General features: G+C 37.8%; 1 protein-coding gene across 1 annotated transcript in view; it reads left to right on the top strand.

The window, feature by feature from the left end:
* ush2a (Usher syndrome 2A (autosomal recessive, mild)) overlaps positions 1-25,574 on the top strand; it is a 194,849-nt gene that overhangs the window by 77,669 nt on the left and 91,606 nt on the right. The window contains exons 32-47 of the mRNA XM_088004375.1: positions 625-813; positions 1,284-1,414; positions 1,507-1,786; positions 2,180-2,404; positions 3,213-3,293; positions 5,203-5,391; positions 7,504-7,638; positions 8,754-8,829; positions 10,038-10,123; positions 10,964-11,123; positions 13,352-13,514; positions 13,600-13,747; positions 18,921-19,078; positions 19,995-20,142; positions 21,914-22,069; positions 23,526-23,673. Coding sequence (XP_087860501.1) covers positions 625-813; positions 1,284-1,414; positions 1,507-1,786; positions 2,180-2,404; positions 3,213-3,293; positions 5,203-5,391; positions 7,504-7,638; positions 8,754-8,829; positions 10,038-10,123; positions 10,964-11,123; positions 13,352-13,514; positions 13,600-13,747; positions 18,921-19,078; positions 19,995-20,142; positions 21,914-22,069; positions 23,526-23,673 — 2,473 coding nt within the window. The remainder of the gene's footprint in view (positions 1-624; positions 814-1,283; positions 1,415-1,506; positions 1,787-2,179; positions 2,405-3,212; positions 3,294-5,202; positions 5,392-7,503; positions 7,639-8,753; positions 8,830-10,037; positions 10,124-10,963; positions 11,124-13,351; positions 13,515-13,599; positions 13,748-18,920; positions 19,079-19,994; positions 20,143-21,913; positions 22,070-23,525; positions 23,674-25,574) is intronic.

Below are 25,574 nucleotides of genomic sequence, written 5' to 3'. Positions count from 1 at the left end.
TTCAAGCTTGACTGAAATGTTCGAGTATTTCTAAAACAGATGTGGGGCTGCTTTGATGCCAGTTGTACAGGTAAATTGTGGAATCAGTAGATTTAGATCGCTTCCAAATTTTCCACCTTAAATCACCAAACAGCTTATTAAAACCGTGGACGTAATTGAGTGTTCAAAAAGGTCAACATCTACAGGTGTTAGAGTGTACAAAGTATGATTAAAGTATGATTAAACTTCTGGAATAATCAGAGCCCTGACTCTAACCTAATATTAAAATTACACTTCCGTCCAGCACAGTGGTTATATATTCAGCTGTTATTATGCTATGAACTTTACAATTGTTACATAAAAGGCACAGCTGACATTTCAGCCTGTAGGATATTTGAGCAGTGATATATAATAGTGACCCTGTGGGGATTTGAGAAAATGCTAAAGAATTTCAAACTTGTGCTCCCAATTCATCCTTTCACAAATTGTTGAAGTTCTATGTTGTCCCTCCCAAATAATCTATAAAAGAAGAAAATTAATATGAAATTCATCCCGATGAGAAGTCCATCCAAAACTTGTACCTAAATCTGTACTTGGTTATTTTGTGCTGATGGTAAGGCTGACAGTGATAGTTTGTCTTTCCAGGGGATACCCGACTGGTTCGGAGGGGCTTCTCTGGCTGCCTCAGAGACATAAGTGTAAAGATGAGTGACAGCCCTGTAGAGGAATGGGAAATACTGGATTGGAAAAAAGTCACCAGGAAGGTGGGAGTGTATGAGAGCTGGGAAGGATGTCCTCTTCAAACTGTAAAAGGAGTCCATTTTCTGGGTGATGGTAGGATTATACTTTTAACTTCTTAGTTAATTTATGTTTTTTTTTTCTTTTTTCTAGATTGTAAAATTTAAGCTCTAGGCCATAATATACACTGTGATGTAGAAACATATCTAACTAGGTATAGTTTGACATCATGTGGACTGTCAAACTATGTTTGTCAACATTTAATTTATCTTTAGTGCCCAAATAAACCTCTCCTGGTTCTTATCTCAGTACAACGCTTGCTGCTAATGACAGTGTAATGAGTTTGCTGCTTCTTAGGAAATATAAGATAATTGGTCTCTGTCTCAAGATCAAGTTCATTAGTTGATTTTCTAAATGCCTTGTAGGAGTTATTTGCTTATTCAGTCTCTTTGAGAGTATGATTAAATTATTTGTACCCTAAAAGATATTCTATATTTCAAATTTAACATATTTTACTGTTATACAAATACATTTTGGCACTAATTACATACTTTGTGTACTTGCAGGTTACTTGGAGTTGGACACAGGTGTTTTCAGTGGAGGACATAACTTTGACATTTCAATGGATTTCAGGACTGACCAGCTCAGTGCACTTTTGCTGTTTGCATACGGCACACAAACCGAAGATTACATGCTTGTAAGATAATGGACTCAGTTCATGCTACAATTTTGAGAAGACAGACAAACTGTAATATCAACCTTCTTGTTTTGTTTGGGGGTTTTTTCCAGGTAGAACTGGAAGCCGGTCTCTTGTCCTTCATTCTTGCCTCTGGTGGCCGTGCAACTGAACTCCGCATGTGGGTTGGACTTAGCTACTGTGATGGAGACTGGAAACAGTTGTCACTCGCAAAACGGGGCTCCCTCATCTCTGCTGCGGTGGGAGATTGGGCCGAGGAAATGTGGGAAGTGGGAGAGCCAGCAAGATTGAGAGTCAGTTCTCCTCTGTATTTGGGTGGCGTGCCCGTTGAACTCTCACATCCTGGTCTTAATGGTCAAAGTCACAAACACGGTAAAAATGTCAGGTGTTGAAAGTTGAATATGTTTTGACCTGTGACTGTTTTATTAATATTCTTGGTAGCTTTAGTTCTGTTCTCTGCAATCTCCTAATATTTCTATACAAATAGTTTTCATTTGTTTGGGAGCTTCGTGGTTTTGGTTTTCTTTCTGGGAAGTTTCTTCTTGTAAGACACACTGACGTATCATGGAGGTATTGGAAGTTTATTTACCCTAAGTTCAACTTATTTTCTAGTATTCCAATAATTACACAAACATAATTGGGAGTGTGTATGAGAAATATGCAGAACTAAGTGAAGAACAATACAACTCAAATCAAACCAAACATAAAACGGGATAATCCTTGTGACACATTCTGGCCCTTTTGTTTGTCTGGTTTCTTTCTCAGGGCTTGGAGGTTGCATTCGGGGTCTGACTGTTCGCAGTGATGAAAGAACTCCTCCTGTCAGTCGAAGTATTAATCTCTCGGTTGCTTACCGCCGATCTGTTAGAGTCAACTTAGACGGCTGTCCTACCACTGAGAGCCGGTTTAACTGCAGAGGAAATGATTCTGTGCTTGTGTACACCGGGAGACAGACACAAGCCACAGATTATGGTTTGCTGCCTTTCACAGGTAACAATGTGCATTTTTCTTTCACATGCATGTTGAAAAGTTTAAATACCTAAAATTCTACTAGCTTATTTTAAAAAGTTAAACTTATGTTTTATGTCTACTTAATCAACAGAGTGGCACATTTTAAGAGTTTATTTCTTTTATTTTTGGATTATTATGCTTTGAAGTTAATAAAAACCAAAAGTTAAGTTTTTTTTTGTTTTTTGTTTTTTTCGAAAATATGAGTATTACAAAAACCAATAAAAATGACTTGATCTGTCAGCCTGTTGAAAAGTATTTTCATGTACTGTGCAGCATGTACACTTAATATTTTTATATGAATGAATGCATAGTGACACCATGTTCCTTAAACTTGATATTTTTAGTTTCCTTCTGGAAAATGAATTCAGCATCTCTTTCTGTTGGTGCTGCTTCGGGAATAATCTCTGTCAATTCTCTTACACTGTAAAGGAATATTACCTGGCCATTTACATACACTAGGCAAGCACATGCTCTTAATGATAGTGGTGATAGTGCTGAGTTACTGTTAATTAGGCCAGGAGTTATGTATGCTTCAAACGTAGTTCTAAATGTAATGCTTATTTACATCTGGAGATTTTTAAGTAATGTGTCAAAATATTTCTGGGTATTTGAGAACTAAATCATAAAGATTACTGCAAGAAAATATCTCCAAAACCAGTAAGTTTAGGGTTAGTTTTGAAAACATGTGTTCTATGTACTTTTTTAGATGCATTGCATCTGATTGTAATCAATATGCTCTGTCTGTCTGTCTGTCTGTCTGTGTTTATAAAAACACCTGTGGTTTCAGAGTACCTGTACAGGTTTGTTGCCTTGGCTCCAGGAGGTTTGGCAGCATCACCATGGCAGAGAGGACGGAGTCAAGGCAAAGGTATGACATCTCTGTAGTAATAATAGTAATGTACAAAGATGATGATTGTATAGTATGCACTTGTAATTATTAACTATGGTCCATTTTGTATACAGTATTTGCATAGAGTACGTCAGGTATTTTCTTCTGCTTTGTCTTGTGTGTTGAAATGTGCAATTCTTCTTCAACCTTAAAATATTTTTCAGATGGAACCAGCATTATCTTGTACAGTGTGTTAGCCTTATTGAAGGCCATTGATATAACTAGGGTCTGACGGTATAAGAGATTGATAAGGCCTCTATAAAGGGCATCACAGTAAAAGGCTGTTAACCCAGAATGGCCTATATGGTCCCTCGTGTAATATAAAGCTGCTCGTTAGTAGTGAACGATACACTAGTAGGTCTCAGAACGCCAGAGAGAGGGAGAGATAAATTGAAGAGAGAGAGAAAGTGCTAAAAACAGGAAGAAATAAAGGACAATGAGGGATCGGAGAGGTAAGAACTAACAAAATGAAGGAGGAGGGAAGGAATCCAACAATTTAGAATAGTATTTAAATAAAATTGGCACAACAGGAAGGGAGGGGATAAAGAAATGTGCAAGGCGACTGAGTGATACAGAGGAAAATGATTAATATAAACAAGAAGATATTGCAACAAACATGACTAATTAGATCATTTAGAAAGGCACAAGCACAAGAATGAAAGAATTAAATGTCTAATGGATAAAAAATCAAAAGGCCATGAGAAACAAAGCAGATAATTAGGGGTAAAAACAGGTGTTGACAAAAAATATCAAATAATGACTGAAAACAAAACACGACAGCGACGAAGATCACAAGGGAGTAGAAAAGGAGACCTGGATGGACCTCCCTCAGTGGCTCATGATGTTCGGAAAAAAGCCAACAGGGAAAGGTGGGAAGCTGAATGCTGTGAAATATAGCCATGAATGAATAGCTGGCTGTATTAAATCAGTGCTGAAAAAGTTACTACTCTCATAAATACTATTTATGCTAATGGTTAGGCATGATTTACTGAGCCTATTAAATACGGAGAGATGGGGAAAGCTTTTTCTTTAATCTCATGTGCCGTCTACCTGTTGTTTCTGTTTTTTGTATTTATATACTTTTCTCTTGAGGTTTGACTTGACTTGTGCTTGTGGTAAACAAGGTTTTTCTCTTTTTTAGTCAGTTGGATACCTTTAGGTGCATCACAGTAATATTGGAAATATTTGAGGGGGATTCAGCTCAAAAAGTGAAACTCATGTCATATGTAGATTCATTCCACACAGTGTCATATTTCTTTTATTTATTTTGTTTTTACTGAAGATTTTCAAACAGAAAAAAATGACTCATTCTGCTCAATTATACAAGTACATTTTACAAAACAGGGGAAAGTCAAAAAATGTCCTCTTCAGTCCTTGATTGTCTCTAGAAGTCCTAAGACGGTCAAAAAGAAAAATAAACTTATAGATTAAACTATAATTTTACATGGAAATAACTTCAATAACATTATAGCTTAGAACAAGTGTTTGTAGTTGTATTTCCATCAAGGTTTTGTTTTTTATTTTGAAGTGTTGCATTAGGATAAGTTGATGGAAACAGCAACATTTTTAAAAACATCCTAAATTTTGCTAAAAAGTTTGCTTGAGGTGGTTTTTGGATTTTGTGGAAAAGAGTTAGTGTGCAAAAAGTGAGATGTTTGAACAATTTCACCAACTTATTACATTTCAAAAATTCAACTGCTACATTTGTGAGAAACATCATTTCTGAGTTACATTTTTTAAATGTAATAACTTAGTGATGCAATTCTGATTTCTGGAGAAAGAAAGTGTAATGCGGTTTTAAGTTTCTTTCTAAAATATTATCTATCAAAAGTAATCTAATTCTGACTGTCTTCTTTCATTTTGATCATTTCTTCTCTAAAATGTCTAGTTCCTACATCTGTACCACCTCCAGCCGCAGTGGAGAGTATCAGCGGCTTCAGTGCCAAGGTGAGGTGGTTACCGCCCACAGGTGACGTCCGAGGGCTTATCGACAGATATGAGCTGAAAGCTTATAATAAAGACCATCCAGAAGTGCCACCTATCACAGCCACATACTTGGCTAATGGAAATTTCACAGGTAAAGCACATATTTTCACCCTCTAATTTATTTGTTATTGTTATTGGACATTTAAGTTATATTGTAGTCCCATCTTCATGCAATTTTAAGTATTTTTTTGTACACAGCTATGCATTTACGGTAGACCTGTTTCTACACATTTCTTTCTAAACTTTATACACATAAAAGGTTGGGTCTCTTGTTGGAAGGTTCGAAAGGAGGTAATGTGAAGAAGACTAGTTGAAACATAAATGCAAACAAAAGTTTCAACACTGCACTATACCAGCATATTAACATAGACATTTACAAAGACATGGCTAAACTAACGTACAGGCAACAGAGACAAATGGCAACGGTTTTAATACTGTTTCAAGATGTGGTTTTCTGGGCCGTCAACAGAATCTGATCGTTATGGCTGAGGCCATTTCTGTTGCTGTCTCTGACCAATCTAATCACAAGGATCCCACAAAGTTTGTGACACTGATTACAGTCGATCTAACCCCTTTTTGAAAAATTACAACAAAACGCATAGATTTTGATTCAAGCTTTAACTTTTACTCAGTTCTGCTGAACCTGTTGCCGATGATTTCTGGGAGTTCTCATACACCTGTAACAACCTTTTTGGCCTGATATGAAAAGACATCCTATTTTAATTTCTCCCTTCTTGTCTTTTCATGATGACACACATACATCCACGATGTTCCAGCTAAACCCGTTAATGTCTCGTTGGCCTGCCTCCAGCTTTAGGAGACTGTCTCCATTTGGAACAAGACACTCAGGACTATCCCAGTGATCTCATTCCCTGGCATCACTCCTTTTCGTCCCTCTCTCTTGCTGTTGCTCACTTTTCTATCTTTCCCCACTTCGTCTTTTATGATGAAGATGATGTCTGCGTCCACTCCTGCGATTCGTCCCCCCTCTCATCCACGCTGCTATGTCTCTAGGCAAATATGATGATGAGCTTGCTGCCTCTGTCTTCTCCAGTGTCTCTTTTGCTGGTCCTTATTCCCTCCCCCTCTCTTTTCCAGACATTTTGTCCACTGTGATAAGGCTCCTTCTTAATTTATGATAGCCTCGACACCTGACTGGAGAATTACACCGATGGCTAAAAAACACAGAAAGCAAATGAGGGTGTAATAGCGGCAGAGTGGGGCCCTGGCCCCCTAATTGAATTAAAAGACATGGGTAACACTGAGAGAGCGCGAGAAAAATAGACAAGTACAAGTGATTGAGCACAAAAGGCAGAAAGGGGAGTGGGGAGGAGTGGAAGAGAAAACAGACAATGTAAAAAAAGTGACTTTGGAAATGCATAAAGGAGTGAAGGAGGCCAAGACTGCTAAATTAAAAAACATCAGACAGAGACGAGTAAAGCTTAACAATTAGTATAGGCTGGGTCTGTTTGCCAAGCACTGCAAATTTGCTTAGCAACAGTACCACACAGAAAAAAAGTATTTAAAGCACACTTTCAAGCCATTTGGATGTAGATTTTGGTGTTATGCTTTATACAGAATAAAATTATCCAGTTAAGGCATGTTTAGTATAACGGGGTCTTAAAGTATACAGTCTCTTTCAAGTTAATTGTCTTTACAAAGAGACACCATTTAACTTCCAGTGGGTTGATTTGATTGATTTGAGGTGTGGCAATTAAAATGTGAATGAAAAGTGGACTTCCAACTCAGACTCCACTGGTTCAGCTTTAAAAGGTCTTGACTATGTGGGATTTAATGCTATGCCCCTGAAAATGATTCCATCCATCTGTCCAGTTATTGAACAAGAGGCAGAGTGCGTCTAATCACGTCCAGGATGTTGGGACTGAGGGACAGGAGTGTTGAACGGAGCGACTGTTTCTGTTTTCCCAAGTTCTTTTTACCATGTAACAATAGCTTCTAATTGCTCAAGTTGAGCTAATTTGTCAGTGGAAGTAGCACACTTAAGGCTCAGTTAGCCAGCTAATAAACCCACCCATACCTCCTCTCCCCAGATGTATTTATTGATTTGATCAAATTACTGATTTTTCCTGAATTCATACCACATAATTTGAATCGGATTGGTGCTTGTCCAAAGTTAGGTTTGTTTATGGACACCGTTCCTTGTCTACGCTCTTTACTTCACTGCTTTTCCACTCTTCTTCAGGTGTGATAACTGGCCTCACTCCATCAACCCAGTACATCGTCACTGTAAGTGTGTGCAGTCCTGCTGGATGCACTGAGAGTCCTGTTGGTAATGGTGACCATGATGTAAGATCAAGCTTCAAAACCCCAGAAGAAGGTAAGAAATGCACAAATACAATTTTTCTCTTCATCTGTGAACATCTTTGTTCAGTTTATCTTTATTTCTGATTTATGACTTAGTTTTCATTTTCACAAACAGTGAGAAAGAGTGATTTGTTGTTACTTTAGAAAAAAGGTAGACAAATTAAAACAAGGACTCAATGAAAGATGGAAAATTTGAAAAGAATAAAGCACTTGGTGTGCTAAACAGCTTGACAAAAGATGACAGTATAGATTTTAAAAGATTATAAAGAAATATAAACTTTGACTGGGAAAGGCAAAGATTTGTCTTCATTTTTTCAGTTGCTGCATTAATCTGTGTAGGAGTAACCAGCCTTGTTGGGGAGATAATGTGACGGCAGGGGTCAGTACAGAGACAGCAAAAATCAATGTGACGCTAAAGGGAAGAAACAGATTACTGTATTGATTTCTACAGAGCAAAATGTTAAAGCACTGAAACATGTCAGAGACTCCAGGAAAGAAAACGTATTTAAAATTCTTTTCATTAATGCTTACTGTGCGGCACAGTTTCACTCCCCCATGAGAACATTTTCTTTACCTCCTGTTAATGTGTCAGACACCTGCATCACAGGAAATATGAAGCTTTTCATATTTTGTTCTTTGGTTGTGTGGGTTCGCATCACAGACACCGGTGATACCGATCAAGCTTTTAAAAATATTTAGTGGCATTTATTTATCATTTATGTCTTTTTAGACGCAGATTATTGACTTTGTTCAGTGGCATGTTCTGGTCTTAACTCAGGTAACTTTATCATTAAAACAACTAAATAACTTTCAAGAGGAAAACCTCTAATAAGAGACGGTGAGGACATATATTTTTACGATTTCTGAACCACCTGAACTTGGTCCTTTCAGTGAGGTGGAGCAGCAACTTTTTCCTTTTTTTTGCTTTATTTCTTTACAGTTTTTGACCATTATTTTTACCAGAACTTTGTGAATAGAAGATTGGGCATAAAATAAATAACTATGAAAGAGTGTAACTTGTATTCCTACAAAAACTTGTGACCACCTTCTTTTTTTTTTTTATTGAATGAACCAAAATATCTGCATATGTAATTATGTAGATATATTTTCATTTAAGTGCAATTTCAGTTCCAGATGTGGTCTCTCCTCCATTTGTGGTTGCATCTCCTTCCGCTTTGTATTTAACCTGGGAACCTCCAGCAAGGTAAAAAAAAAAAAAAAACATTCTTATCTGGCTCATTTTTCCTTTAACGTCACAAATCATATGCTTAGCTAATCTATTTTAATTATATCTAACTTGCATCTAATATCCTGGTCTATACCTTTGTGTAGTTCTTTTTTCTCCCCATTTCCGTCCGATTGATACACAAGAAATGTAATTTTTTCTGTTACGTGCAGCGATCTGTACTGCCAGATCGATAGCCTTCAACTTAAAAGCTGCATCATATGAACTTCTTCCTGTTGTTTCTATGATGAGCGGGTATGAGTTTGAAAACATTTCTCCGTCGTGCCTGCTGCTAGCATGTGCTTGTTCTAAATGAAAACTAGCGCTTTCTTCTTTGATTTCCAATTTTGACTTCCAATTATTCACTTCCTGCTAGAGAGCCCCCTGGTGGTTGAAGAAAAATCCACAGAAAAGCCGCACCGGTTCAAAACGTGGGGAAAAAAGTACCAGCTCATAGCCTGAAAAATGCGGTAGTCATTTCATAAACATGGGTGAATTTGTGAAAAAGTACAGATGAAATAACTCATATCAATCTTTCTAGCAAACTGACTACCATAAGGGACAAATGTGCTTGAAATCATTGTCTTATATTGGCAGTGATTTCCTCCTATAGATAGTGAGGAGTCTTTTTTTTTTACCAACTATCATAACCATGGAAGGAAATGCTGCTAAGATTATTGCACAAAAGAGCCGTTTTCTTTAAAGAACTTAAAGTGAGGAGTTCAATTTCATTTAAATTTTAGGTTGCCTGTGTCATTTAAATTTTAGGTTGCACTATCAAGCTCTAGGGCAGTTTACTCCCAGTGAATGTGCCAGCAGAGTTGATTTGTTCAACATATATAGCAGATGCTTGTTGTCACATCTGCACACACAATTAGTCAAAGATTTTTGAACAAGAAGGGCAGCAAACCACCTAGTTTTCTTTTCTATCCTGGAACATGCATGTGCAACAGCAAATAAAAAATTAAAGACCGGGAAATGATGCAACGTGACACAGGTGATTGATCAGAATTTTCTAGCTTACAATTCTATGCAAAAGTAGTATTTTAAACATCCTCATCAAGGACCTATTGAAACAGAAAACCACTCAAAGATTCTCACTAAAGGTTTGTCCTGTAACTGTATAAATTGTGCAGTATTCTAAAATATTGTTCTCATTTATTTATTACTTTTTTTTCCATTGATAGGCCAAATGGAGACATTACAGAATACATCCTCTATCACAACAGTGAAATGGTCTACAGAGGGAAAAACAGTCAGCACAACATCACCGGTAAAAAAAAAAAAAAAAAAAAAAGTGTGTTTGTGTGTGCTGTCGCTGGGACTGTAGAGGGATGGGGCCTCAGTGAAAAAAGGGGGTGAGGGGTGCAGAAAAGCAAAATGGGGGATTAGCATTTGAAAGAGGAACGAGTCTCAGTCCTTACCAAGGGAATAGCACTTTCAAAAAGAAAGCTAAACATACACATGAAAATGAAGTGGCAGAGAAACAAAGAAAACTAAACATTAGCGCACAGCCATGCACACAATTTGCCCTTACAGCTTTTATTGGAAATACCTGAAGAGGCTATGAAACAAATGTAACACCAATGAGAAGGTGTACTCCAAAAAGATGAAGATGAATGCACACAGACACACATATGTACAGGAAACACGCAAAGCATCATACATTGATGTGTACAAACTCTATTGCAGGAGCATATGCTTAAGTTTTTTTATGTTTTATTTTCACCGCCTGTCTATACAATTAGTAAACCATCTTGCTGTTTAAAAGTGTAAGTGTGCATATTTGAAAGCCAAAGAAAGAGTGAGAGCACATCTCATCCATGCTGAGTTATTAATGCAGAGTGTCTGATTTTCACTGTGATTGGGAGGATTATGGATATTGTAATTACATGGTATGTACAAGAATAGATTGTGTTTCAGGGTGAGATTCCAACAGTGGGCCAGATGGTGGGTGATTTTCTAACAGAAAAGAAGAGAAGTAGTTTGAGTGGATTGAGGGGAAAAAAAGAGCAAAACTAACTGCTGGAGTTTATCTGATCTGTGCTGTCAGGTAGTGTGTGTGTGTGTCTCTTTCTTTGTAACTTTTAGTGAATGTGTATTTGTGTTTTAGGTCTTGGTGTGTACTCAACTAACTTCTTGGTACTGAGTGCTTGCACTAAAGTTGGCTGTACCAACAGTTCACAAGTTACAGCGCTGACCTCTGAGCTTCCTCCGGGTCCCCTGCGTGCTCCGAGCCTTACGCTGCTGGACTCCCGGAGTATATTGGTGGAGTAAGCACACCAAAAACACGCTCACACCCACAACATGTTGTACATGCGTAATTACAAATTCTCGCTCAGAGCTCAGAGCAGAGAACAGTGACAGGCGCGTAAAGCACAATGAATAATGGGTTACGCATAGCATTTTCATTTTGAGCTTTTTAACATTAGCATTTTCATGTGGCATGTAGACATTTACAAGCCAAAAGAATCTACTTAAACAATGATAGTGACTGATTTATAATCTTGGAAGTGATAAGTGTTTAGTCTTTTTAGTTATGTTTTATAAAAGCTGTCTAGAGATAAAATAAAAGAGAGAAATGGACAACAATGTGCCAGTGGAGTGCAGTTGTGTTTACCAGACAGAATTGTTTTAAGCATTTCTAATCTGACCTCTGATTGGACCAAAATTCTTGTAATAAATCTCTGGTATATTTCCACCATGCTTACCTGCTGGTGTTCCTGATGTTTGAGTGTACCGATGTAATAATTAATCTGTCTGGAAGTTTAGCTACGACAGTATCCACTCCAAACAGATAGCATCTTGGCACAGAAATCCTCTGCTTTTGTTGGATTTAAGGTTGGACAGTCTGATCAAGGACTCATTGAGCTCATTTGCCATGTGGTATCAACAGAGGCGAACCATTCCTCTCACTGTCGGGACTTCCTTCTCTACCATAACAACCACATAGTCCTGCACAGCATTCCAACTGTAATGCACAAGTGAATGTGAAGTACATTGAAACGACCTGGTTCAATAAGAAAGACTGAGCCTCCATTGCAAACTGACTGCAAAAAAAACTGCCTCCCTCCATAGCTGCTAATAGCACTTAGCATTCGTCGACTGCTCATTGGCAGAAGTTAGAGCAGCGTCCAGAGTTTTAAACAGGGAGCCCACTGCTTGCACCTGTCAAAAGGGGTTCAAATGTGTCGCCATTAAATTGTTTTAAGTATTCATTTAACGGAAAACAGTGACTACACTGAGTAAATCTGATTGAGAAATCAATTGGTAATAAAAGATAAATTAAACTTTGAATCTACCATCCATGAGTGTGTCCCTGCTTGCTGAACATTGTCAACGTCTTGAACCCTTAAAATGTTTTGAACATACGCATCAGGTGTGGGAAGGCTGTGTTTTACCTTGTTCACACATTGGTAATAGGAAGAGGTTGAGAGATCATGCTTGATCAATACCACTCTACAGCCGCTTTGAGAAAAAGTGAGAAAAACAGAAATAGGGGAGAAATAAGAAAACAGTCATAGTGATGTAGAGAAGAAAGACGAGTAGGGAATGAGTAGAACCTACGCTATCCACTGAATGAAGAACAAACATATTTCAACCTGCTGATCCTGGTTTGCCATTCGGAGGTCAAGTCACTATACAATCAAATCATTATCACTGGAAGTACTTTACCCTAATCTAACATAAGTCTTTAAATACATTACCAAGTATGACAAGGTATTTTCTGTCTTGTGACGTGTGCAGAACCAAATGCAGAGGCAAAAGATGAAAATAAATAGCCTTTACTATAAGTTAAAACAAATCTAAATAAATACATTATTGGAGGACATGAGGACACAGGATGATGGCAGCAACTTCATATGCCTGGTAGTGGTGAATATGCATAATATGGACACAGGAACAAACACACAACTAAATGCACACAGAAGAAAACTGTGTGAAGACATTAAATTCAGAAATACATTAGCTACTTTTTACGCCTGTGAGCATTATAATAAATGTTTATGTATGTATTCATTTTGTATGAACTTTGATTTATGAATAGATACATCAGTGACATCAGTTATTCTATAAATTTGTTGTGGGCCACCCTCTTTGTTGCTGCCTATTAAGCAATATTGTGATAATTTCCTTGTTTGTAGCGTAAATATGTTCTGGCACAGTAAGGCAGAAGTGATAATAAGTGTTTAGTCTTATTATTCTGTTAAGCTGTCGGCACAAGAGATGTGCAAAAAAACTTAGATGTGTACACACAAAAAATAAATAAATAGAAAATAATATGAAATAATATTAATAGAGGAACAATAATACGAAGTAACTACAACCATACAGCTCAATAAAATGGACTGAACCATCTAACATGTTCAGTAGCAGCAGCACTGAAAATTTGAATACAAAAGCTCAATACCAAAGAATAAGTCTTATAAAATGCCTGGCTGAAATCTTGCACTTGTGTCATTTAATTTTATTATTTGCTTTTGCCTTGCTCTCTTTCCAGGTGGTCACGTCCCTCCCAAATAAACGGTGTTTTGAAGTTTTACTCCGTCTTACTGTCATCTGATGGGTCAGAGCCCATTCTGGCCTACAACAGCTCAGATCTTGCTGAAGAACACACACTTCGCAGCCTGACTCCAGGAACATTTTATTCTGTTACGGTGGCTGTGAGTCCTCCTTTTAGTAATTATTTTCAAACCTTTTTGCATCTCTATTTTTGTGTGTCCGCATGTGTGTTTCTGTGCTTGACAGGCGTGCACAGGAGGTGGGTGCACCAGAAGCCCCCCGAGCCACGTTCAGACAGAGGAGAGCACCCCAGAGGACGTTCCTGCTCCGCTCGTCATCCCTCTGTCCCCACATTCACTCAACATCAGCTGGACTCCTCCTGAGACTCCAAATGGTGAGAAGACATGCATCATGCACTCATTTTCTGGATAACTATACATCCAATATGCAATGTTGTTGACAGAGGAATGAAGGCAGTTTTTCAGTTTTTAGCTAAACACAGTCCTCACCAACAGTCAATACAACAATTAGACACATGAAAACGGTTTGAAACTTTTCTGACTAAACAAGTATTGAAGATGTGCAAAAGAAGAACAGCTGTCTGTGTGAGGAATCACCTGAGATAAACACAAAACAGGTAAGGAGGGGGAAAAAAGGAACCTTGGGAGGGGCTTCCCCTTCTTTTTGAGGAACTGAAGCGGGCAGGGACAGAGAAAGGTTAGGAAAACAAACAGTTTGAAATTAGGATTAAATGGGAGCAAGAGCGAGAGGATGGAGCTTCAACAAGGTACTTTAAGTGGATGAAAAGTGCTCCCTTTTGACTGAAGAGAGAACTGCAGGCTGGAAGCCCAAATACTTGCACTGTCTGGGATCCTGTTTTGACTTTTTACCATTCATTTTGCATTCTGTAAATGGGAGATGAATTGAAATGGCTATAACATTTTTTTTAATTCAATTTTAGATAGGCTCAAGGCATTGTTTTTTATTTTCTATATTTTTTGTTCAATTAGAACTTGTATGTTGTTTTCTCAGTTCCTAGTTGTCAAAAGAAAAAGCGGTGGAGTCTAAATGAACGTGATTTCTTTGAAAAAGAGCAGCAGGTGAGACATGAATAATAACTGCTTATAGAAAATGAACGGTGGAATAAACTATAAATATTAGCGAAGTGAAATAAGGCTCTTTGTGCCCGAGTTATGGGATTAAACATACCTTCTTCGCAGCACTCTAAACGTTGATTTCAAGTGATATACCAATTAATAACAATATCATGCATTTAAAAGGGTTTTAATAATAAATAGTATCTCTCAGTAAATCAGATTAATGGCTAAAAACCATCTAAGCATTTCACCGTCTTTTCCGTCCCATTTAACAGACTCTATACATAAAGTTTGTGAAGACGCTACAAATGATCAAAAGCTAATGTCATGCTTATGCAATTCAGTAATATGTGTGTGTAATGTGATAGCTGTGTGTGTGTTTTATGCCTAATCCCACATTAAGGTATTTGCACCATAAACCCTGTGATATGTATGGATATTAACCTGGATAAATTGCTTAAAGCTTTCCTCGACTGATGACAGAAATTTATAACAAGCAAGATGATTACTGTATTATCCTGTACTTAAACAGCTTTATGTTTTCTTAATAAGAAAGAAGAAATGCTCAGTTCCATTTTCCAGTGACTTTTTTTATTTAATAAATAGCATGATGATGGGTTACAGAGTGATATCCTGTGTTATTTTCTCGCTGTCCCCCCCCCCCCCCCACACTCCCTCACACACACTTTCTCCGCAATTCCGCAGGGATTTGTGGGGGATAATCCTCTCGGGGATTAGGTCGGGGCAACACGCAGACAAAGAGGGGAAATAAGCCTGTTATGCATTCGCTGCTTCATTTCCCAACCTGTCTTTATTACAGCCTATACTGATATGGGCTTATTCACGCACACAAGCACACACAGTGCTCCGCACGCATTCACACACACTCTCACATGCATGTGATTGGCCATATTAAGAGCTTCCCAGATAACTTGCATCTGTAGGGTTTTTGTGTCTTCATTTTTGTGATAGGTGTGTATATCTGTATTGAGCAATAATAAAACCCACACATGATTAAAGTAGAATGGACCCTTAGTTCTTAGCGCTGATCTTTTGAGCCTACTGTATGCATTTTTATTAAGGAAAGGCACATTTGGCTTTGCACTGTTTCGTTCTTTTATTAGTTGGATGTAATGTCACGTAATTGTGTGTTTGAGGTATAGGTTCTTATTAAATGTGTGGATCTTTTTCAACTGAGTACATCTATGTGAGTCTGTGAATGCGTTTGTGTCTTCACACCTATTTACACACTCATTTGTGTGTGAGAGTGCGTGTGTGTGTGTGTGTGTGTGTGTGTGTGTGTGTGTGTGTGTGTGTGTGTGTGCGTGCGTGTGTGTGTGTGTGTGTGTGTGTGTGTGTGTTCAATTTTGTACCACTGTCCTTCTCTGGGTCTTCATCCTGTGTAGCGCCTTTGGTTACAATTGTCATTTCAGTGCTGTTTTCATCTGTAGGACACACTGACTGGCAGGCCTGGAGCCTGCAAGTCAGTTTTCATTTGCATACGCAGTGAACCAGAATGCATTTTGCATCATTGCAAAGCCACGTTTTCGCTTTTTATTCTTTACAGTCTGGACACTGCCATACAGTATGAGTGACCGATGAAACTAGAAAACTGCCTGTGGATGTATTTTGGGAATACAGGCCCAACTAAATGGATTGCAACTAGCAAGTTAAAATTAAAACTATTTGTAGATGTTTTGGACGTATGATGGCAACATAGATGTTTAAGGAGGACAAAATGCAGTCAATTGAATAAGAGGATTTAGTAAATAAAATAAACATCTTTTGGATGCATAATTCAGCTCCAGTTTATTTCATCAAGGACAGCACATTACACAAAGTTACATGTTAAAAACAAAGCACCCGTTGTCTTGTATGTAGGATTTTTAGTCACAGCGTAATTAATCACAAAAACGTGTTTAAATGTGATTATCCTGATTTTAATGTCAATTTTGCTGTCTTTTTTTTATGCGAAGTGGCAGACGAGGGAGGTGGTCCCAATCTTAGGAAAAGTTTTCCAACCACTGAAGGGTCACAGTTATTAGCCTGCCCTGGAGCACCTACTTTATTTTGCTGGAAATAAGATGGAGAAGCAGTGTGGCTTTTATCCTGGCTGTGGAACAAGGGAGAAGACTTTTACCATTGCAGAGCTGTTGAAAAGATGACAGGAATTTGTTTGTCTGGTGTCTATTGGAACAGGATTTACATCTTTGTCCCCTGGGGATTTAGTTGCTGGTGTTTTGGGTGAGAATGCTTTAAATGAGGATCTGGTTCTTGTGTTCAAAGCAAGAACTATCTGCATTCTCGACATAAAGTTAAGATTGTTTCCGGTGAACTTTGCCTTTTCTTGCCTCTGTCACTAGTTCTGCTTGTAGTCCTCATATGGCACATTTAAATGGGAATAAGTACTCAGAATAAGCAACCGATTTAAATTAAAATGAGTCATGTAAACACCCCAACTGGAAGATTCTGATTGGGTTCAGCTCAATCAGAATGAAACTGTAATCCAAATGAGAGGACTAGTTTATGCCAATTGATTATCCAAACAGCATGCATGTAAGCACTTGCTCTGATGATATGTTTCTGACTGTGGGAAACTGATGTGACTTTGCTTGTCTGCTCAATGTCTACCAGACGTATGTCTGCCTTCGGTGGCTAGACACTCTGCCAGGAAAGCAAAACTGGTCAAAACTTTGAAGGATTTTTCTCATCCTGTGAGTCAGAAAGACCAACAGCATGTGTTGCTTAGCCTGTATCTTAATTAGGGAGTTCAGTGATGTCTCAACCATTAACAGACCCTGGAGTGGGTAGGCCTGTCACGATAACAAATTTTGCTGAGCGATTAATTGTCTAAAAAAAATATTGCGATAAACGATAATATTGTTTCAAGACCTTTTGACACTGATTTAATGGAAATGATTAATAATGCATGTGATTTCATGCCATAGATAAACATGGCAGGTTATGTGTTTGTTTTTTTTTTGTTTTGTTTTTTTTTTCAAAAAAACACATAACACTGGAACTGAAACTAAATAAACAAAACAAACAAAAATAAAATTGATTCTCAGTCTCCATTAACAAAAACGTACTTGAATAAAAAGTAAACAACATAAAGCTGAATGTGACAGGTAGCCAATCAGAAAGCGCGGATTCTCCTCATGCATTGATTAATGCCTGATTTTAAAATTAGTTAACTGGACTTGTAGCCATGTTTGGGATTACAAGGGGAATCCCAAACAGCTGACACGGCGCAACCCGAAGTCCAGCGGACATTGGTGATGATATGTGGAAACATTCAACGTTTCGTGCAAAGAATATAGAAATGACAAGGAGAGGAGTCGGAACCAAATTTCTACCACAGTTGATAAACCCGGTAACTTTTCAGCTGTTCTACATTAACATAAATAGGTTACAATGATTTTCATTCAGTCAGGACGTTACGCTGACTCTAGCCACATGCGTCACAGATAGATTGCAGTAAAGCATTGATTAATGCCTGACATTAAAATTAGTTAACTGGACTTGTAGCCATTATTTTGTGCCCATGTGGCTGGACACCACACGGCACGATCAAAACCAATTGAACCGTTATACCTAGGATTTCTGTCGGCTAATGTGTCTCTCATGTTTTGAAAATGTGCCGACAACTCGTGTAGTGTTCGCTGGACATTACACTAAGGAAATGAGGAAGGGGGGGTCAGTGCAGAGCACCGGAGCTGAGCCTTTTTTCATTCAGTGCCAGCAACAGAAAGAAAAAAAGACAGGAAGAGACATAAAGCCGATAATTAAAATGAGGTCGATAGGTTTAATTTATCGTGCGATTAATTGATTTATCGTTTATCACGACAGGCCTAGGGGTGGGTCCATTCTGGGTGCTTAGAAGACAGAGATTTAGTCTTTGTGTGCGGAAGAAAGAAGCTAGTCAAAAAGTAATACTCTTGATGTATTAGTCACTCTACATTCAAACTTCATCCACACTCATAAGAGACACATCTTTACAGAAGAAAATCAAGATCCTGGTCAGTAGAAGCTGTCATTGGCTTTTTCCATAGGGTTGCTCAGAGAGTGCTTTCATCTAAATGGAGCTTGGAGTGGAACCACTGCTCCTCCAAACTGAAAGGAGTTATTGAAGAGATTTTAGCCATTTGGCAAGGACTTCTCCTGATCAACCCCCTTTGAGGGTTCCACCTGCAAGTCTCACTTGGACTTTGCTTCCCCATAATGAAATGTAAGGAATCTTGGTTTCCCGCTGGGATCTGTTACTCCATTAAACCATCTTGACTTGATTCCTGGATGAATGGACAGACGGATGGAAGGAGCCAACAGCTGAACAGAACTGCATACCAAAGTAAACTTCTAAACTAGGCTTTATTCAAACATGACCAGGGTGCATTTAGTGACATCAAATGTTTTGCTGTTGCTTTTTCCCTTTTTGTCTTGCGTTCCTAACAAGATATTCTCTTTTGACAGGTGTTATAACAAGCTATGGTCTTTGGATGGATGGAGTCCTTGTTTTCAACTCCAGTTCCTCTCAGAAGTTCTTCATAGTGGAAGGACTTTCTCCATGGAGCCGACATGTAGTTAGACTGCAGGCATGCACAGCACAGGGCTGTGGAAAAGGACCATTGGTCAGTGAAACATTTATTTATAAATGTGCCGAACATTAGAAAACATTTTTTCTGCAAGTAATTGCAATAAGGGATTGGGTTTGACTAAGTCTTTTTTTGAATTCTTTTAAGTGTTTGTTTTTATTCACCAGACTTATAGAGTCCATAAAAGTTCAGTTCTGCAATATTTAGTACAGCTCTTCCACCAACAACTGGTGTTTAGAGCAGCGAACGCATCATAAAATCCTCTTTTTGCTGAATAATCTTCTATCACATGGTGAATCGAAACTGCAGCAAAGCAGATTTCCAGAGAGCAGAATATTGCTATAAGAGAAAGAAAAACATAGACAGACCATGGAGGACTCCACTTAGACATCTACAAAGTGAATGTGTGTGCCAGTGTGTCACTGGGCCTCATAAAGGTGATCGATTCTCTCAGCTCAATAACGAGGGTTGCGTGGCGACTGTGACATTTGGTGGGAAATGCCACTCCATTCTCAGCAACGTCTCTGACGACAGGCCAGATTTTAAGGCATATTTCCAATACGGACGCCACGATTTGTCAAACACCAGGAGAAATAGCTGACACTGCAGAACAGGAGAGTAGTATAGAAAGGGGATAATCTAGAGAAGAGGAGTCTGTGAGAGTATGAACAGAAATTGAGAATGAAGGTGTTGAGAATGAGATGCAAATGAGAATGATGGACTAGAGAGCCAGAATGATGAACAAGAACAAAAGATTACAAAATTAAAAAAACTAAAGACTGAGTTAATGCAGACCAGCAGCTTATGGCATTTAATAGAGTATTTGTTAGAACATCACAGGTAAACCAGCTGATGAAGCAAGTTATTTTGTCTATAACCTTTACTTGTATAGTTTGCATATGCAGAGAGGGTACACATCTGGTCTGATTATGCTTTTATTTATTTAAATTAGGTGGAGTCACATACATTGGAGATGGCTCCAGAAGGCCCTGTGCTGCTGGAGTTGGCCAATCAAAGCTCCAGATCTCTCAGAGCCCGCTGGACTGCTCCTCCTCGAGCGAATGGAAACCTCCGCTACTCACTTTACTACAAAAGCAAAGGTGACACCTGAAGGCTAACAGTATCTCTTTTCATTCTGGGTATATTTTATGTTTTCACAGACAAATTAAATGAAATCTAATGTTAATGTTAAAAAAAAATACAATTAGAAAAATTTCTGCTTATGTTGATCTCTGATATTAATAATGGTGCATGGCACTATTTACCAATATTTTACGTGATCAAATTTTTTATTCAATTACTCGATTGGTTGTCAGAATAATCCATAGATTACTGCATTACTAAAAGTGTATGCCTAAACTTTGTCTCGTTCCTGAGTTGTTGCTCTGTCTGCAGCTCCTCCAGAGTTGCCATGGGCCTCTTGACTACTTCTCAGATTAATGCTATTCTTTTCTAGCTTTTCAGTTTAGGTAAATTTTTGTCTCTTGGTAGATTTGCAATTGTGCCTTACTTTATTTCCAAATTATCTATTGTGCAGTGCAGATGTTCAGTGCTTGAGATGTTGTTTTATGATCTAATCCTGCTTTATGGTTCTTTATAACTTTATCCCCGAGCGGTAATGAACCTCTAAAGCCTTCGCAGAATGGCTAAATTCATACCGAGTGTAAATTACAAACAGGGAGAATTTATTAATTATCTGGGGACTGAATATAAAATGCTTGCCACACTTTTCAGGTTTTATTAGATTTTTTAAATTCAACTGTTCATGGTTGCTCTACACAGTTTTGTGCTACTTCATGTTGTTATATCATTTAAAAATATATACATTGAGTTCTGTTAAAACATAAAATGTGAACAAGAACCAAGGTGTTTGAAAACTTTGGTGAAGCGCGGTATGTGACCCTTACGAACAGCAACAACTGACAGGTGCTATTTCTCTGTAGATATGTGGGACTACAGTACTTGCTGATTGCCTGGGAGCACAGTAATGTTATTTCCAGTTTCAAAAGCACTCAGTGTTTTTGTCATAGCTTTCAAAGATGAGCAGAGCAGAACAATATGCATCGAGATTGACTGAGCTGTACATACAAACGCATGCAGACACTCCCAGCAAACAAAGGAAACTTAGAAAGTCAGGCACAAAATAGGACGGTGTAAGAAGAAGTAATCAAACCCGTCTAGTATCGGAAAATATTTTGAAGTTTTTTGATATAGCTTGTGACTTTAGGTCAGGGACAATCTAGGAATGTAAAGCAAAACCGCAGCTGGTAAAAGCAACAAAGACAGATTTCAATCACTATATCACTACAAACATTTGCATGATATGAGAAAAGAAGCGATGATTGCATTTAAAATATGAAGTGTTGGAGATAACAAAATTCATGTAGATAAACAAAAAAGCTGGACTCTGGCAGAATAAGTTTTTCAGAATAAGATTTCAAAGAACATACAGTCAAGTCGTAAATAAGTTTTACATTTGACACAGACAGTGTATTGATCAGTGAAGAAGCAACATTAGTGAATGGAAGAAGGAGAAAAGTGTGCAGAAGGAGAAAAGCACTGCCTTGTTTTAGTTGAGCAAACCCTGCTGTTTCTTTGAAGTAAACTTCCTCCACTGGTTTACGTAGACCTGAATCACTAAGTATGTGTGTCCAGATTCACAGTTTTCTTTTACTTTTAATTTAGTAAAATGAGTCTCAGTGATTTTGTTATTCTCCCAATTTGTCATTAAATTGTGTGATGTTTTATGTTATGGTTATCCGTTTAGAAAAAAACCCCCCACATGTATTTAAAATATCAAAATGCACAATATTGCTGTTTTTCTTTTCATTGTATATAGAGGTCTCTGTTTCTGTGTTTGTCATCCGTTAGATGGTCATGGTGTGTTAGATGGAGGATCAGCAGCGGGCATTTGGTTGTCTGTGTCTGACCTACAGCCTTACACAAACTACAGTTTCTGGATCAGAGGATGTAACACACAGGGGTGTGTTGAAAGCCTGCCACTCATTGTCACTACACCCCCGGCAGGTACGCGCTCTCTGGGAACCTCAGCGCATTACCAAACAGAGTGAATGGAAATTTAATGCAAATCTTTGAAGAGATGTTATGTCCGCTGTTTGATTTCATTAATAAATTCACTCTGATTGTTTTGAATTTGTATCATATCAAATGCTAAAAAGCATAAAGAGATGCTATGGAAAACTGTTAGAAAATGCATGCAGGACGACACAGATTGCACAAAAGATGAATGTTTATTCAGAAATGTAATCTAAGAAAAGCACACTAATCTGTAAATATGAAGTTAGCTGTCCTGCTAAAAGCACTGAATTCACCCTTTTCTCCTCCTATGTTTTAGTCAGGAAACAACAAAAGACAGGCTTAGGAAAGTTCTGCTGTTCAAGTTCAAAACAAAGGCATAAGAAAGTATAAATTTTAAATACAAGACGTTTCCTCTCTTTCCATCTCTCTTTTTACCTCTGTGCCTCTGGCATCTCTTTAGACTTCTTTAAGGCAAACTGTCTTGATGCGTCCTTGTTTCACGAAAGAACAGAGAGAAGATAGCCGAGCAAGAGACAGAAGAGCAGAGTAGGAGGAGAGCAGAGAGAAAGAAGTGAACATAAAAGTGCATAGTTTAAAACGATTAGTGACACCTCTGATATTGTACCTGCTAACACAGCATGAGGAAGACACAGGCTCAACTCTGTGCGTGCGTGCGTGTGGAATTTTTGTGTTGTGTGCAGATTTGTGTGTGTATGTGAGTGAGAAGGCAAGAAACACATCTCTTAATGAATTAAAGGAGGACATTGAAGGAATGAACATTCATCTGCATGTGGATCTCTCTTGAAAAGACAGAGTACCAAATGGAACACATTAGAAATATCAAATACTTCTTTTGCTGTAAAACATGTTAAAACCTGAACAAAGATACAGCTTGCAAAGCAGCAGTAATTCTTTATCTACAAGTTCAGCATCATTTGAGGTACAAATTAAATCTGAAGTCCAATTTCTTAAAAGGAGAAAATAAGTAAAAATGTTGTATATCTAAAGGTAAAGTCAACTCTTTTTTCTGTTCTTTTTTTTAATCTCTTAAGTAGATTTTAAATAATGCTTTTGTAATTGGTGGCCCGTGTTTTTTCTCTGCTTTTTTGTAGTTTAATTTGCATTAAAAGTATCATTTATGCTGGTCAGCTGCAGCTAGTTGTGTTTTTCCACATTTTTTGTGTTCATGTGTGATCCGTCTTTGCAATCGGACTTTCGCAGTAAGACGTCTTCAGCAATCAGTCCTGTTGCAGCAGAAGAGTTATATTTGATTGGAGGGTCACTTTCTGCATCAGAGAGCCCTCATGTCACACAGTCAGCAGTGATCAAACTCTGGTTGTCTTAATTACTGATCTTTTCTCATTCTTACTTTTTTGTTGTTGATGTTGTTGTGGTGTTGGTACACAAAAATCCTATTTCATCTTCCAAAAACTGTTTTTTTTAGCCCCAGATGGATTGTCACCTGTGACTTTAGTCAGTGCAACCAACACCAGCCTAAACGTATCGTGGTCTGCACCTGTCAACTCCAACGCGCCCGGCCCACTCCTGTACAGCTTGCACATGAGAGCGTCTCCACAGAGCTCAATTATAAGGTAACAGAACCTGAAATTCTGAAACCGATGACTGAGTAAACAAATATGGACACATACTTTAAACTTAGGAAGGAAATTATTAATTTATTAATATTAATAGCTAGCTAAAATTAACTAAGCACTAGGTATGTTCATGCCCCCTTTGCCATGTGGTGCTTTTAGGTGAATTTGTGTCAATATTTTACAAGCGATGAACAGTATAAGCTAAAACTTAGTAAAAAGTATAAAAACATACACATTTAACTTCGAAATGACATTCTTAAACACAATTGTTTAAAAAAATGTGTAACTTAAACACAGTAAGTAGAGAATTTGGTATATGTTTTCACTGGCCACTTTAATGGGGCTAGATTGCTTCTATTGGATTTTATTGCCTCTTGCCTTCAAAACAGCATTAGTTTTTCATAAAATTTATTGAACAAATTGCAGGAAAACTGCCTCATGAGAGTTTGGTTCATGTTGGTCAGATAGCATCACACAGTTGTTGCCGATGTGTCAATTGCAATTTCATGATATCGTTTCTATTCCACCATATCCCATCCCCAAATTGCTCTATAACTAAAAATCTGTTGGCTCTGCAGGGTGTTAGAGTAGAACGAGTTTGTTCAAGAACCTAATTTGAGATAAATTGATCTTTGTTTCATGATGGATTCATATATGATTTATTAAATATTTAATAAACAAAATGGAATCCACGATAAAATGCGCAATTCCACTGAATTAGCCGATATCACATTTCCGGTCACCTAAATCCCATTTTGTTCCCATTATGATTCTTTGTTTGAACTCAAGTCATCTTCATCACATTTAGCTGCCTAAATGATTCAAATTACTGCAATGTGATTGGCTAATTAGCTCATAGAGTCAACGAGCAATTTGACCAAAATAGCTGGTAAGTGTAAATAACTATCAATATTCCAGTAACAGAGTATTTTCTGTTGAACTTGGTTTCCCACTCTAAGTTACAGGCATCACACAAGACTCTTTCAAATGCAGGTCACATAATTCTTTCTAAAATTTAAGTATATACATATGCATGGACACAAAAAGAGGTACGTTATGCACCAAAGCAGAGTATGACACATCAATATAACAGACTGTTAGAACAACAAGGAGAACCAAGAGACAAAAAAAGAAGGAAATTGCAAGGGGAAGAGTGAGGTCGAGAAATTGGGACAGAATAAAGAGAGAGAAGGTGTGAATCTGATATGTATTCATTACATGCTTCCTGACAACAAATTGCAATTTAATCCAAGAAGAGGAGGCTCTCATTCTGTGGTAATAAATAAATGACTAGCTACATGTATTATATATCAGACAGTCATGCCCTCCTCCTCCTCTTCTGCTATGGAAATCTCATTGTTACCTGATTTATTCATTCATTCATTCATTCCTTTCATCCATCTGATGGTAAATGGTCAACGGTGTCTCATTTATGACAGTTTTCTTTTACTTTGTCATACATTCTTTTGTGTGACTGTACTATGCGGGATCAGATATGCAGTCTCTTGTGCTGCTCTGTGTGAAGTGGTTATTTAAATCATAACATTTTAAATTTTGCACAAAACATAAACAATTTAGACGGTATTAAACTAAATTATGCTGGACAAATAAGAATCCTAGACCTAACCTTGAGCTCAATATCACCAATAAGATTTTAAGAAGTGAAGCATAAATCACACTATTCTAAAGTCTGTTTTGTAATTTTGTATCCAATAAGGCAAGCTCTTAACTATTAACCAGTTGGCTTGAGTTTAACAAATGTGCTTCATCAGACCACTAATGCAGCCCAGTCAGAGCATTACATTTTATTGGCCGTATCATGCTAGTGTTAAAATGAAAATTAAGGAATAATATCATTGTTTATGTTGTTTTGCTTGCTAAAATCAGAAAATGTTAAA

Source organism: Poecilia mexicana, unplaced genomic scaffold, assembly GCF_051168715.1.
Source record: "Poecilia mexicana isolate PSO_F unplaced genomic scaffold, ASM5116871v1 scaffold_3, whole genome shotgun sequence".
Taxonomy (NCBI): Eukaryota; Metazoa; Chordata; class Actinopteri; order Cyprinodontiformes; family Poeciliidae; genus Poecilia; species Poecilia mexicana.
This window is presented reverse-complemented; position numbering and strand designations above follow the sequence as displayed.